The following is a 12116-nucleotide window of genomic DNA, read 5'->3' as shown; positions in this document are numbered from 1 at the left end:
GATTGTGGTTTGGCGATCGACGTACAAAATGGCTGCTTTTCTTGGTTCTGTTTCTGTTTCGATGCAATTTGCTTGATTCTCCAAACTTCAATTTGGAATCTGGCTGACGAAGGACCACTATGATTCGTGGATGTGTACAAAAAAAATGATCTTTGTTAACTACAAACTTTGGTTTATTTAACGAAATAAGAACGTGAAAAATAGTAAACGCGTGATTGTTGCCTTTGTCGAAAGTCGTATCGCTTCTGTTCTTGCGGCACACACACACACACGTCCCGTCTCTCTCTTCTCAGTCGGGATCGCGGGGTTGCCACTGTGACTTTTTGTCTATCACTTTCGCGTCGTAACACTGGCAACATTGCAAATTTTTACTCATGTGACGAGTAGTAGTGACGTCATATGACGGCAATCATTTGCAATTGTATTTGAAAAGTTAAGAAGAAAAAAATTTGAAGTTGCCTATTGAAAAATGGGAAAAACCTTAACTCAAACTTTCAACCTTTATTAAATATTTCAAAGTAGTAAACTAAAAAACTAAATGTTGGGTTAGGTTAGGTAAGTAGGAAAAAGTGCATTCGTTCAATTTTTGCTAAAAATGTCACTTAAACCGTTTTGCTTCAAACTCCTTTATTCAATGTATGTAACAAATAAGTGGCATTTTATGCAACAACTCAATTTTACGCATAATAAAGTCATATACAAAAAGACGTATGTATTTGGTAAATTGTTTAAAAATTAAATAAGCTCTTTATACTAAAAAAACTTTTCCCAAATAGATTTATGTGGTTTTCGTCTTTTACTAAAAAAGACCAATTTCCGAGTCTCGTTCGAGGCTTGACATTTCAGAAACTGAGCGAAATATAATAAGCTTCGGGCTCTCCCCCCAAAAACGGGCCCGTTCAGTCGATAAATCATTAGGTGGAGCAGAGGGAGGCGAAGGGAAAACCCGTTTTACGGCATAAGCACTCGCCCTAATGCATTTCGTTGGTGTCTAATGAAAACGCGGGCCCTAACACTCTACTGCAGTTCTTTTCAGACTAACCCAAAAATGTGCTTTTACTTTTATTGACTCACTCGATCAGCGTGATAATGATTTTTCAGCCAGGCAAGTAATTAACAATAATGGAAACGTTAAAATCCCCGTTGTCGCCTGTTGCCCGGGCGCCCTTGCCCTGGGGCAACGGAAATCTGATTATGGGAGACGAAAAAAAAAAGACTACCAAAGAAACAAATCAAAGCGAAATCGGGATAATTAAATAGGCGACTCACCGAGGGTCCCCCGAATGCAAAACACCTCAGTAACAGGTCGCTTTTAATTAGTAGATGGGGGGAGGTTAAGCGACAAACTTCGGGACGGTTATCGAGATTCGTCTCCTCGGTTTCCCAGGAAAAGTCTGATTGTTAACGAGGTTGGCTCGTTGACCGAAACACAATCGATATTGGGCAGATTACCGAGATCAAATGCCAAATTTTGCGGTCGGTGCGGGAGCTTCTCTAATTGGATTGGGAGTGTCGAAATATGGTCAGAAGCTGACGCGGAATTTCAACGGTGATGTTTCACTGTAAATTCGTCGGATATGCCAAAAAGTCAATTACTTATTCCAAACAGAGTGGTAGATTAACGTCAGAAAAATTCAATCGAATTGGCTGGCTTTGCCACACTGAAATAAAATATAATAGGTGATCTTTTTTGACCAAGTTGGCAGCACCGCTTTTTAGAACAAAATGAATTAACTCAAGTGTTTTGTGTTCTAATAGAATGTCTGATTTAGCTGTAAAAATGTAAAAATAGCAACAATTTGATATTCACACTGTCATTCGTGTAAGAAACAACGTCTGATTCGATTACTTTTGATAACAGTTTGTAGCTTTAAATGTTTTTTTTTATCACATAATATGAAATTGCATGTTCTGAAAAATATAGGAAAAACAGAGATATTTATGATTTTCTTTCAATACTAGGGAAAAAGGAAAATAAAGTTAGTTAGTTAAAGGAAATTTGAAACTAACAAAAAACAAAAAAATGGGGTAATTTTGAGACTTAATAGTGTAAACAGTATACATTTATGAACAATAATTTGCCCTAACACATAATAAAAAAACGCCTAAAACAGTCAAATTTATGTTAATCTTGATGGGAACTAGTCTAACCTAACCTTATCTCTAAGAAAACGCATTTTTTTAGTGTAAATCGATTTGACTTTGGGTTGAATGTTTTTTGGCCCTCTACTTCTACCTTACTGGAAAAATAAGTACTTTAAAACCATTTTCTAAAGTTTTGGAGTATTCTACGTCAAAAGTTACTTTTTCTAATTTTGTGTATTTTAAGAACATTACATTTTTTTCAAACATTCTTTAAAGTTTAAAAGTAAATTCAACATTGTTAAAACCTCACTTTTCTTATGGTGTCATTGTTTCCAATTCATTAAATTGTTTTCCTTTAAGTTTCATGTTGTTTGGTCATTTTCCTCAAAAACAGTCAAATAATTTTTGATCTATAAAATTCAAAGCCTTTAGAACATATTTTAGAAACACCCATTTTTCAGTGGCATAGAAGTTAGGGGCATAAAAAACTAGTAAACTACAAAATCTTCGTCACTGCTTTATGCAACTTTCAGTTTCTGACACCAATTCAGAAGTACCCTGTATAGATAGCATTATGTTGATTTCAGAGTTGATTTTAGACAATTATGGAAAATAGAAAAAAAAAAGTGCTCCTACAGCTTTGAAATTTGGCATAATCAAAAAAGGTTAAGTTTGTAAAAAAAAATGTCCAATAAACTAGGGAAGAAATCATGAAACCCTGTGTTTGGACTAAAATCACTCCCTTAGTCCCTATCCAACTTCAAAAGGCGTACGTAACGTAAAAAAAGGTATTAAAGATGCTTTAAAGCAAAAGCAGCACTGTATCCTTTCACATTCGTGCATTTTTTTGAGTTGTTACATCTTTTCATAAGAAAACAATTCCAAAACTGTGTTTCTTTGGTTAGAAACTGAGGCTTAAACCTAAGCTCTTCGAATCTTCAAACGTCATAAAAAACGGAATCCGAGCAAACTAGGTGCGGATTAACATATACAACTCGGTAATTTAGCCGGTAACAATGGGATCATAAGAATTTCAAAGCCTTCACTCGGCCGAATCTATTTTAAACCCCTCGCGCAAATAATGAATACTAACAAGCGCATTATTTTGCTCGTTAGTGTCTTCTGCCTCTTCCACACGTAATATTTAGCCGAATGGGGTGGTCAGGATTTGCTAAAGGGATGAACTTTGAAGGGGGATACGATGATCAGGTGCTTGTTTTGTTACTCGTGACCTTTCTAATTTGCTTTACAATGTCAACCCTCAAATAGAGGGTGTGCAATATCTTATACCAGAAATCAAACGACATTAAGATGACGTCACAAACGTCAAAGGTTTATGACGATATTGTTGATTTAACAGGTTTAGGCTGAGGATAGAGATAGATGTCATTGTTCCTCTTATGTCAACTATTCCTCGCCTCCAAATTAGCTAACTGATACAAGTATTTCTGATAACATAAATGTACCAACAATTTTCTATTTACTCTAAGCTTTCAGTACTTTCTAGAGGATTGCTCTTAGAAAGTTTTGAATGGTAAAGCAAAGAGGACACTTATAAGACGTCTCAATGCCAGCAACAATTTATTTCACCCCAATTTGTAAAAGGGGGGCGCGTAAGTATTTTCAAGGGTTTTAGGACAGCGTTCTTAATTACGAAAGAGTCGTCCCGACGCAGCATCATAAAGGACACGCGACGCTATGACGTTCAGCACGCGTGGGAGAACCACATATGACGCCGAGATAAAAATAGAGGGTGTCTGACAAGGAGAGAAGAAGCAGCACCAATGGGCGAGAGAAGGACGGCCACGGAATGCATGACTGACGTCCTTCGTTTTATTTTGCCTCCCCTCGTGTTTCGCTCTTGGCTATTTAGTCAAAGTTCCTATGTTCGTATCCTGCTTCCAAAAACCCTTCAATTTAATCAAATATTTTCTTATGAAGTCATAGATGAATAGTTTTTTCAACTGTGTGAGGAACGACTGATATTAGATGAGATGAAAAGGTGTTAAGGAAGAAACATTGGGTAGCGGACTAAGACATGCTCAGTGTGGCGAGACGGAGCAGGATTGTGTAACAACAAGTTGCGATGGACCCCGGATAGGTGGAAGCTGAAATTGCACTTTTCGAAACTGGTTTGGAATTTCTGCGAGATTCGGAAGCTCGCTTTGGGTTTCGTTCAGTGCTCAATTGTCCCATGGGAACTTGCATTCACTAATTTAAAAGATTAAAATAAATGGAGGGTGATGCTATGAGTCTAATACATTTAGAAAATCAGAAAGGCTAGTGCATGGCAACAGTGTTATAAATGGGACAACTTGAATACCAGTCATTTGTGAGGATCACTTTTTGGAATCTTCAATGATAATTGTCTTCATCAAGCAGGTAAGTGCGGGTTTTTTCGTCAAGGCAGCAAAGTCGACCAAGAAAAAGGCTAATTCCCGTCCTTTCAAATGGCGCAGAAAGAGGGCAGTAATAAACTTAGCACCTTAGAGAAGGGTAATTTGTCACTTTCAAAATTATGACCAGTCATAAATGTCAACATTTTATGTAAGTTGAAAATAAAAATGTCTGAATGAGAGAAACAAAGGAAGCTTCTACTTTCTATTGTTTGCTTTTGACTCATGACATTAAATACATATTATTTACTTCGAACTGTGTGATGCTTTATTGATTTGAAACGTCTCTTCTTCAGTCTACACCTAAAAACTCCGGTAAGAAAATAAATGATTGCTTAGACAAAATGTACTTTAAAATAACTTTGAAACTCGTTTAGTGTCATAAAGTCGTTAAAAATCCGCTTTACCTAATTGTTCAAAGCAAATATTATCAATGTATTGCAACGTTGTTAAGTTTTGACCTATTTCGTTTTTTGTGCATATCGTGATGAATGGTAAAAGGAGAAGGTAAAGCTTAATTCATATACTCGTATAATATAGTCTAATATCAAGTCACAGGACAATAATTAAAGTTGTTCTTAATTTGAAAACGTCAATGTAATTTTAAATTTAGAGATCTTTTTTTCAATTACACTACTCACGGAAGAAATCGACATAGCAAAATGGTTTGTTATTGTGTGAGTTACGCAAATACTGACATGTAAACCTCTATTCGTTCATTAATATCTATATATTATTAGTGACTGAAACTGACTGAAACTCTTTTCAATTTTATGTCAACAAAAGATGTTACGGGATGATTTCAATGTTAAGTGCATGTAAAATTGCCGAAAATTATGCATGAAGGATGTTGCCCTAGAAACTAGAAACAGCTTGAATGAATTTTATGGTTATTTGACAAAAAGTGCCCGATCCAAAGGAGAGGCACATTTTTAGGGAAATAACCATAAAATGCATGAAAGCTGTTTCTTTACAGCAACAAGTCTGAATGCAGTGCACTCGTTCTTACCCTAAATTATGAGAATACCAAGCCCAATTTTGATAAAAAGACTGATTTCTAGAATTCCATTAAATGCAGAATCATCAGACTGATAATAAAAAACTCCGTAATTTATTTTGTACTTTATACCTAAGCCTACACCAAATATCCAAAAACCGGCAAACATGTAATCCTTCTTGGATGACAACATTATCTATTCGACTAGAATATATTATGGATTTCGCTCAATAACTCTGAGGTATAATCCAATAACCGCAAAATTCAAAACCCCTGAAAACTTTCAGACCTAAACAACTACATCGTATAGTTCGGTTTGGTTTGTTATTCCAGCTCAACTACCGGCAATGATTTATACGAAATTGTGGGGGAAAACTTATTTGTTCGCCTTCGCCTCTGAACAAGGGGAGAAATCTCTTCGTATTTTAACTCGGTTTAAAACTTAAAAAAACATTCGAGTCAGCAAAGAAATAGTTGTCAACTCATTAACGAGAAACCCTGTTGGGTTAAGTGGAATGACAAAACACAATTCCGATTACGTCACATAGATAAACCTCTAAAATATGAAAATATCAGATCCAGCTGGCGAGATGGTCGCGGCCAGATAAGCACCGGATCCCGGGGGTAAATAAATTAGTTATTAAAACGCTATTTGTACCTGTCATTATGTTTTACTACCCCCCTTCTGGCCGGGTTGTTTCGCTCAATTAACTCTCAAAAGTCACTAGCACCGAAAATAAAAACAAAACGTCACTTACCAGATGTACTCCAACGATAAGCTGATCATTTCTTGCGGGTTGAAGATCGTTCGTTCCGTGTCTTCACCTCGTTCTTCAGGCGATACTCGAGCGGCTATTTGGGGATGTCCCTTGTAGAAACTTTTCCTTCGCTTCATTTCTAATGAGAACAGTTCGGGGACTAGTTTGTAGACGATGTCTTGTAGAGTTTTGTCTAACCTATATGCACCAAAAAACATGTATGTATTCATTAATGTAATTATAAAATTTATTTATTTGAAACTGACTTAAAAGGGTGGTAAACATGATGGCTGAGATTCTATATAGTTTGGTCTTAGTGATAAGTACGAAAAGATTATAGTAATTTAAAAATATGCAGTAGTTTTATTAACTAAAATTAAAGAAACCTTTACACAAAAAACTTCTTCTCTTATAGGTACCTGAATTTGGAATGTGGGCATTTGCATTCCACTGTAAACTCCTTAAATAGAAACTGTCAAACTCACACTTCAATTCTACTGTTTTATGTGGCCATTTTCTTCAACAATGTGAAGCAAAATTTTAATTAATTTAAATCACCTGCGCCACTGTTTTTGATTTAGAAGTACTAATTGTGATTGTATTTTCAATTTTGGTTGTAAATAAGGTCTGTTTTCGCTCCCCGGCAGATCCTTATTTCTTTAATTTCCTTTAGAATGTCAACAAATTTCGGTTATATGGTAACTATTTTACCATATTACTTTAAAATACACAGTTTCTTGTATAGTAAAACTAACATTTTGTATCTACAAAACTCGATGTATGTAATGTCGAAATTGGCGCAAAACTCCTTAGCATTTTAAGGGGATTGGTCGTTATAACTGCCACTAATGGTAAGCGATTTTGTTACATGGATACCCGAAAACTGTGATATTATAAAATTGAATTCCACGCCAAAACGTATATTTTTATTCACAACTTTCGAGTATATAAAGTAGAATTGGAATGAAGCAGAAAAGACATAAAACTTGATGGCAAATACCTAAGCCACCTTCGGTTTGCGGACGATGTGGTTCTCATAAATCAGGTTGTTGGAAAATTGCAAGACATTGCAATCAGAGAACATACCTGAACAACACAAAAATTATGACTAAAATTCAAAAAGTTCAAAACACTCACTCTTACCATCAATTCCGTAAATAAACCTAGAATAACGCAAAGAGCCATTGAACGAATGATCTGGGTGCGTATTCTTGAAATTAAGGAAGGGAGTTACTAAGAGAAAAGCAGAAGAAAGTATTCAGAACGTGAGAGAAACCTGTGATTGTCAGGTTCATTTGTCACATTCTATCAACATTTCCATTAAGAGCTCCGCTCCCTGCTTTCAAGAATTAGGGCCTAGGAGTAAAACACGAATCGAAAATGTCCTAGCAAGAATATCTGTTGTCTGGAATAAGTGGAAGAATATCTGGGTTGGATGTCAAGACGAGTCCAGGTGGACAAAGCGCATGGTACAATGGAGACCGCGTCTACGTAAAAAAAAGTGCTGGTAGACCGCAGAAACGTTGGCTGGATGATATTAGAGAGAAGGTTGGTAGAGACTGTCATCAAATGACAGTACACAACAAGGAAGCGTAGAAGACGGAAGGGGAGGCCTAAGTCCATAAGTGAACCATGAAAGGCTGTTGAAGAAGAAGAAGAAAAAGTAGAATTTGGTCTGAAACTCCCTAGCGTTTAATTCTAGACGATTTTGGGACGAAATTAAAAGTTTAGATCAGAGGTTTCTAAAGTGGTTGGAATATGGTGAAAATGTAGCTGCTTTGAGGGGTTTACCCAAAAATTCTAAAAGTGGTCTATGAGAAAACAAGACGGTATGTACTGCATACCATTGTAACTTGCTTAAATGATTCACCAATAAAATTCGTTGCATGCAGAAAATCAAACCAAAATAGGACAACCTAACAATGTTATACCATTTTTGTTACTTTTGATTATCCTCCTTTTTTAATCTATTGTTTACTGTACTCTTGAAAAGCTTCACTACTAAATCATCTTGCTAAAGGCCTTTGTTTAGTATAAATCAACTGTTTACCTTATTTTACGACTTTCAGCACTTATCTAGAAAGTCTGTGAAAGTATGCATTTGATAGGTTGCTTTGCTCTAGCAAACAGATGTTATAGATTTATGATTTATGATAATCAGAAATAGATAAAGAAATTGGTCGGCTTCTAAACAGACACATTATGGTGCAGAAAATAGATAGGTCCAGGAGACAGCAAAGGAGTACAAACAAAAATTAGGATTATTTGGGAGGGAATTATGAAAAGAAAAATGATATACAGTCACAATGTCAACCAGTTCTGTCACATTTTATCAACCCTTCTTTTGACGATTCTATTTCCTAATTTCAAGAATTAACTGAATATAAAGTGTCATCATAATTTCATCACCTGTAAATTTTTTTATTTGCACTTTACAAAAAAGTCTAATGATAAAACCGACTTCTCCAGAAATCAAGTATTTCAACTTGATATTTCGCGGCACAACACCCTCTTTCAACAAGCGACGATTTCCATCTTAAATGTCGCGTTAGCGTTTCAAATTACTTAGCCTGAAGAGGAAGAAAAAGTTGTTTCAAACTAATTATAACTGAAGAGGTTTACTGACGGGCGCGCAGCATTCCACCTTGAAAATACCACCCTCGTCGTCGGTTTTGCTTTGCTTTCTCCCCAAAATTATACGAATTCATTCCGGCCCGATATTTGGGAGTATCACTCGTGTAAAAGGAAATTTAATCCCCGGGTCCTCGAAGGTAGCCGGGGAACTTTTGAATAACTCTCTGTCTTCGCGCGAAATACATCAACGTCGCCGACGTTTGCGAAGCGAAACGGCCCTATTTGTCAGGTAACGTGAGAGAATTTAGTTTTGTAGGTTATTAATAAAGTTAATTAAGGAGTTTTTGGGTGTTTTAGTTGCCACATCAAATGGAAGATGTGAATCGTTTGGTGCAACCGTTACCCCCTCAGCAATTACGACAATAAGTCAGACCAAACCTAATACCCCATTTTAATAAAATCCGGGCCAACTGTCGCAGGTACATAAATATAGTCCGGTGACCAGACGACCTTACGGCATCCTCTGGGATTTTCTGCACCTGTTGGTACCCGGGCCCCATAAATTACGTATGCAAAGGCTTTTAAAAATACAACCCCTCCAAATGTGTTAACTTTCCATGTATCTTTTCCATGCAATTCGGCCTGAGGGGCGAGTTAATTCGCTCTGTTTTTTCCTCTTGTGCGTGCAGGTAAATTTGTTTGATTGTTTACACTTTTGCGATCGTCTCTGTGTGCCGGGCAATTTAATAGAGTGCCGTTTCGGAGCCGATCACGCTCGACTAGACTCGTCGAATAAATTATGCAAAAAACGGGAACAAATCAAAAATTAAAGGGAATCAATCCGGTTCGCAGATGCAAACAGGCATTAGACGCACGCTAAATTACCCTCTGGAGGATTCCGACCGATTCCGCTGCCAGACCCCGATTGCGGGGTGGAAACGAAAGGGTTGAACGTCGGGGTGATGCACGAGTGCTCCGTTTTTAATTGGGAATATTATTATTTAAACATTCCATAGTGCCGAAATATGTTTTAAGCTAAAATGTAAATCAGTTAGAAAGTAAACTGATGACAAATTAATAAATATGTTTAGTCGTTAAGGGCTTTTGAACAAAAAGGCCTTAATCGACTTCCTGACGCTTTATACAACTATTGTTGAAAAGTAGGTAATGTGGCAACACTGGCAATCTAGTCAAAAATTCAAAAGTCAATAGGCTCCATCAAAAAAGGTTTCTACTGCATTGAAATGCAACGATTTTGATCACTAATTAAGATAAGCAAAATGTAGTAGACATTGGCCGCCATTTTTAAGCTGACTTATCACAAAATCGAAGACTATTCGGTTTGTGGCATTATCTCAAAGCTCCAATCAACCTACCGGTTTTCGATTGACATTTAACTATTAGTATTATTTAAAACGTGGTAAACGCACATTTATTTTGACTGAACCTTTCCTTATCAATCAGTCTGTTGACACATACATCCTTGATAACATCCGTTGTTGCCAAAGTGTTCAAACCACCGTTTGTATTATGTTATAGATAAGCAATATCAGACAATGTGTATGTTTATCCAGCAACAAAGTGCATTCACTGAATGACATTTTCCCCACTGTGCATTCCAATTAAATCCGTATAATGCGTATTAAACCATTAAATTTTATTGTCGAAGCAATCGTCTGTAACTTCATCTCCAAACAGATTATCCTTATAAATGGTCCGATCCGAAGGCGGTACAACAGCTGAAAGGCATTATCGAGCGAAACAACGCGGCCCGGTAGGATTCTCGCCCTTGGGTGCCAATTGCCGCGATGGTACCGCGTCCGATGGTACTTCGACCACGACTTTTTACCACTAGCAAGATGTTGTCAAGCCATGCAACCCATAACAAAAATACAAGTTGATCCACTGCTGTTGATATACTCTTGGAAAAAAAAATGTTTTGTGTAACAAATGGAGAATCCATCAAAGTTTTCAAGGAAATTACACTTTGGATAATAAACACCCTGTCTTATGGAATAAAAAAAATCGAAAATTATGTTCTACTTTAAGGGAAGAAATGAAGCTAATATTTCACCCAGGTCTAATTTGAAAAGAATGTCAACCAGGTCGCCCTTAATCCTCCATATCCCGAACACGGCGGCAAAGAGAAAAGGCAATTTTGCTCGCCGCCCCCAAACTTAAACGGAATCCAAATCCCCCACGTGGAGAAGCTTACGGTGCCGCGGCGTTTCCAGGAGGATAGTGGGCATGCGTCCCGCACTACGTCATCGATATTTTGGCGCGATTGGATAGGTCAGAAAGTGCGAAGGTATAGGAATCTTTAATAGTTGCCTTTAAAACGTTATCACCAGACTTTAATGTCCTTTACCAGTTTGGATTTACAGGCAAATGATGCTAAGGCTTTTAGTGTAATATACTATTTGAAAGAATATACCCTGTTTGCTCAAGTATTCGTGGAAGCATTGATTTTGGCCTCTGAAATATTGTAGGGATATTACCGATACCACATGGGAAGGCTCCCTTTAAAATATCACATTCCAGCCTTCTCTTAGTAAGGAATTTGGAAGTTTTCCTTTGTTTGCATTGTAGAATGACTCTCTTGAAGTTTTGCTGCCTGATTCAGTCTCAGAGCGCTCAGAAAAGCTTCTTTTTTGATCTGAATTAACAGGTGATTGAGGCTTATGAAAGTCTCTATTACTGCCGTTGGAGTAGTGGCATAACACGTGTGCATTTTTGCCCACCAAATGATTACCCAGAACTGTCTCGATTAATTTCGAAATGAAAATATTACTATTTCCACAGATCTCATTTAATAAAAGCTCTATGCCGTGAGAGTTTGTTATGGTCTTCTTTGGATCTTCAGTTCTCAAGTAACCCTAATACTTTATGACAGAGACAAAAAGTCAGGCTAGTTAGGTATAGACTTTTTTCACTTGGTTATTTTAAGGACATCATGTGACATATTTCACCATTTTGTAGTTTCATAAATCCACTTTCAATCATCCAACATAATGATACTACAAGTGTTTTTTTAAGATTATCGAGACCGAAGCTGAAATTGTAAGAAAAGACTTCAACCAAATGCTCAAATTGCGATTCATCGGACTCAATACAACCTAACTTAACCTAACCAAATTTTTAATACAGAAAAGAGTGTGAAGTAACACATAGTGGGGATTAATTATCACATTATCAGACCAAAGTGATAAACGACTTCCTTTAAATAGCTCAATAGAAAAACCTAATAGACGTCTGGAGAACTAGTCCACAGAATAGGAATCTATTTGCTATTCATACTCTAAAAAA

General features: G+C 36.8%; 1 protein-coding gene across 1 annotated transcript in view; it reads right to left on the bottom strand.

Annotated features, from left to right (window-relative positions):
* LOC145725996 (uncharacterized) overlaps positions 1–12116 on the bottom strand; it is a 93060-nt gene that overhangs the window by 54459 nt on the left and 26485 nt on the right. Inside the window, exon 4 of the mRNA XM_081974923.1 lies at positions 6237–6434. Within this exon, the coding sequence (XP_081831049.1) occupies positions 6237–6434 (198 nt within the window). The remainder of the gene's footprint in view (positions 1–6236; positions 6435–12116) is intronic.

Source organism: Ips typographus, linkage group LG3, assembly GCF_016097725.1.
Source record: "Ips typographus isolate SLU linkage group LG3, UJ_Ityp_2.0, whole genome shotgun sequence".
In the NCBI taxonomy this organism is placed as follows: Eukaryota; Metazoa; Arthropoda; class Insecta; order Coleoptera; family Curculionidae; genus Ips; species Ips typographus.
The sequence above is the reverse complement of the archived record's forward strand: the minus strand, read 5'-3'. Positions and strand labels throughout refer to the sequence as shown.